Source organism: Perognathus longimembris, chromosome 3 (assembly GCF_023159225.1).
Source record: "Perognathus longimembris pacificus isolate PPM17 chromosome 3, ASM2315922v1, whole genome shotgun sequence".
Taxonomy (NCBI): Eukaryota; Metazoa; Chordata; class Mammalia; order Rodentia; family Heteromyidae; genus Perognathus; species Perognathus longimembris.
Window position 1 is genome coordinate 108,627,229 of NC_063163.1, and position 942 is coordinate 108,628,170.

General features: G+C 44.1%; 1 protein-coding gene across 1 annotated transcript; it reads right to left on the reverse strand.

The window, feature by feature from the left end:
- LOC125348029 (olfactory receptor 143-like) lies at positions 1 to 942 on the reverse strand. Its single transcript, XM_048340968.1, has one exon. It carries the CDS (start codon positions 940 to 942, stop codon positions 1 to 3), a length of 942 nt encoding a protein of 313 aa, XP_048196925.1.

Consider the following 942-nt stretch of genomic DNA (forward strand, 5'->3'; position numbering starts at 1 on the left):
TCAGTTTGTGATTCTCTTTAGGGTTCTCTTCAGAGCAAATTTGACATCCTTGTTCCTGAGGCTATAAATGAGAGGGTTTAACATGGATACTAAAAGAGTGTAAACCACTGAGAAAAATTTCCCCTGGCCCACAGCCCCAACAGATGATGGCTTAATATGAGCGAGTAGCCCAGACCCATAGAATATGACCACAGTGATTATGTGAGAACCACAGGTGCTCATGGCTTTGGACCAGCCCTTTGCTGATGACATGTGAATAATATTAAAGAGAACCAAAGCATAGGAAATTAAGATAATGAGGCTAGAAAAACAGATAACTATCCCTACAACAATAGAAGTCACAAGCTCACTGATATAGGTGCTGCTGCAGGAGAGCTGGAGGAGGGGAAAGATTTCACACATGTAGTGATCGATGATGTTGGAATCACAAAAGTTGAGCCTGATCACACATGCTGTGTGGATGACGGCACCAACTAACCCCATCAAATAGGAACCCAACATCAGCAGCGAACAGGTCCTGGGAGACATGAGGACCATGTACTGCAGGGGCTGACAGATGGCCGCGTAGCGATCATAGGCCATGGCTGTCAGCACGTAGCACTCAGAGTGGACAAAGAAGGAGAAAAAGAAGAGCTGAATCATGCAGCCAGTGAAAGAGACGATGTTTCTCTCTGAGACAAAGCCCATCAACATTTTGGGGCTAATGACAAAAGAATAACAGAAATCAATGCAGGACAGATTAAAGAGAAAGAAGTACATGGGGGTGTGAAGATGCAAGTTCAGGCAAATCAGGCTCATTAAGCAGAAATTTCCTACCACCGTGACTATATAGTTCACCAGGAACAGTAAGAATAGGGGCATTTGGAGGTCAGATCGGTCTGTTAATCCCACAAGGATAAACTCTTTCACTGAAGATTCATTTTCCATAGCCATCTGCTTCAT

Coding starts and splice junctions, on each gene's coding strand:
- LOC125348029 (XM_048340968.1), bottom strand. CDS start 942: ATGAAGCAGATGGCTATGGAAAATGAATCTTCAGTGAAAGAGTTTATC.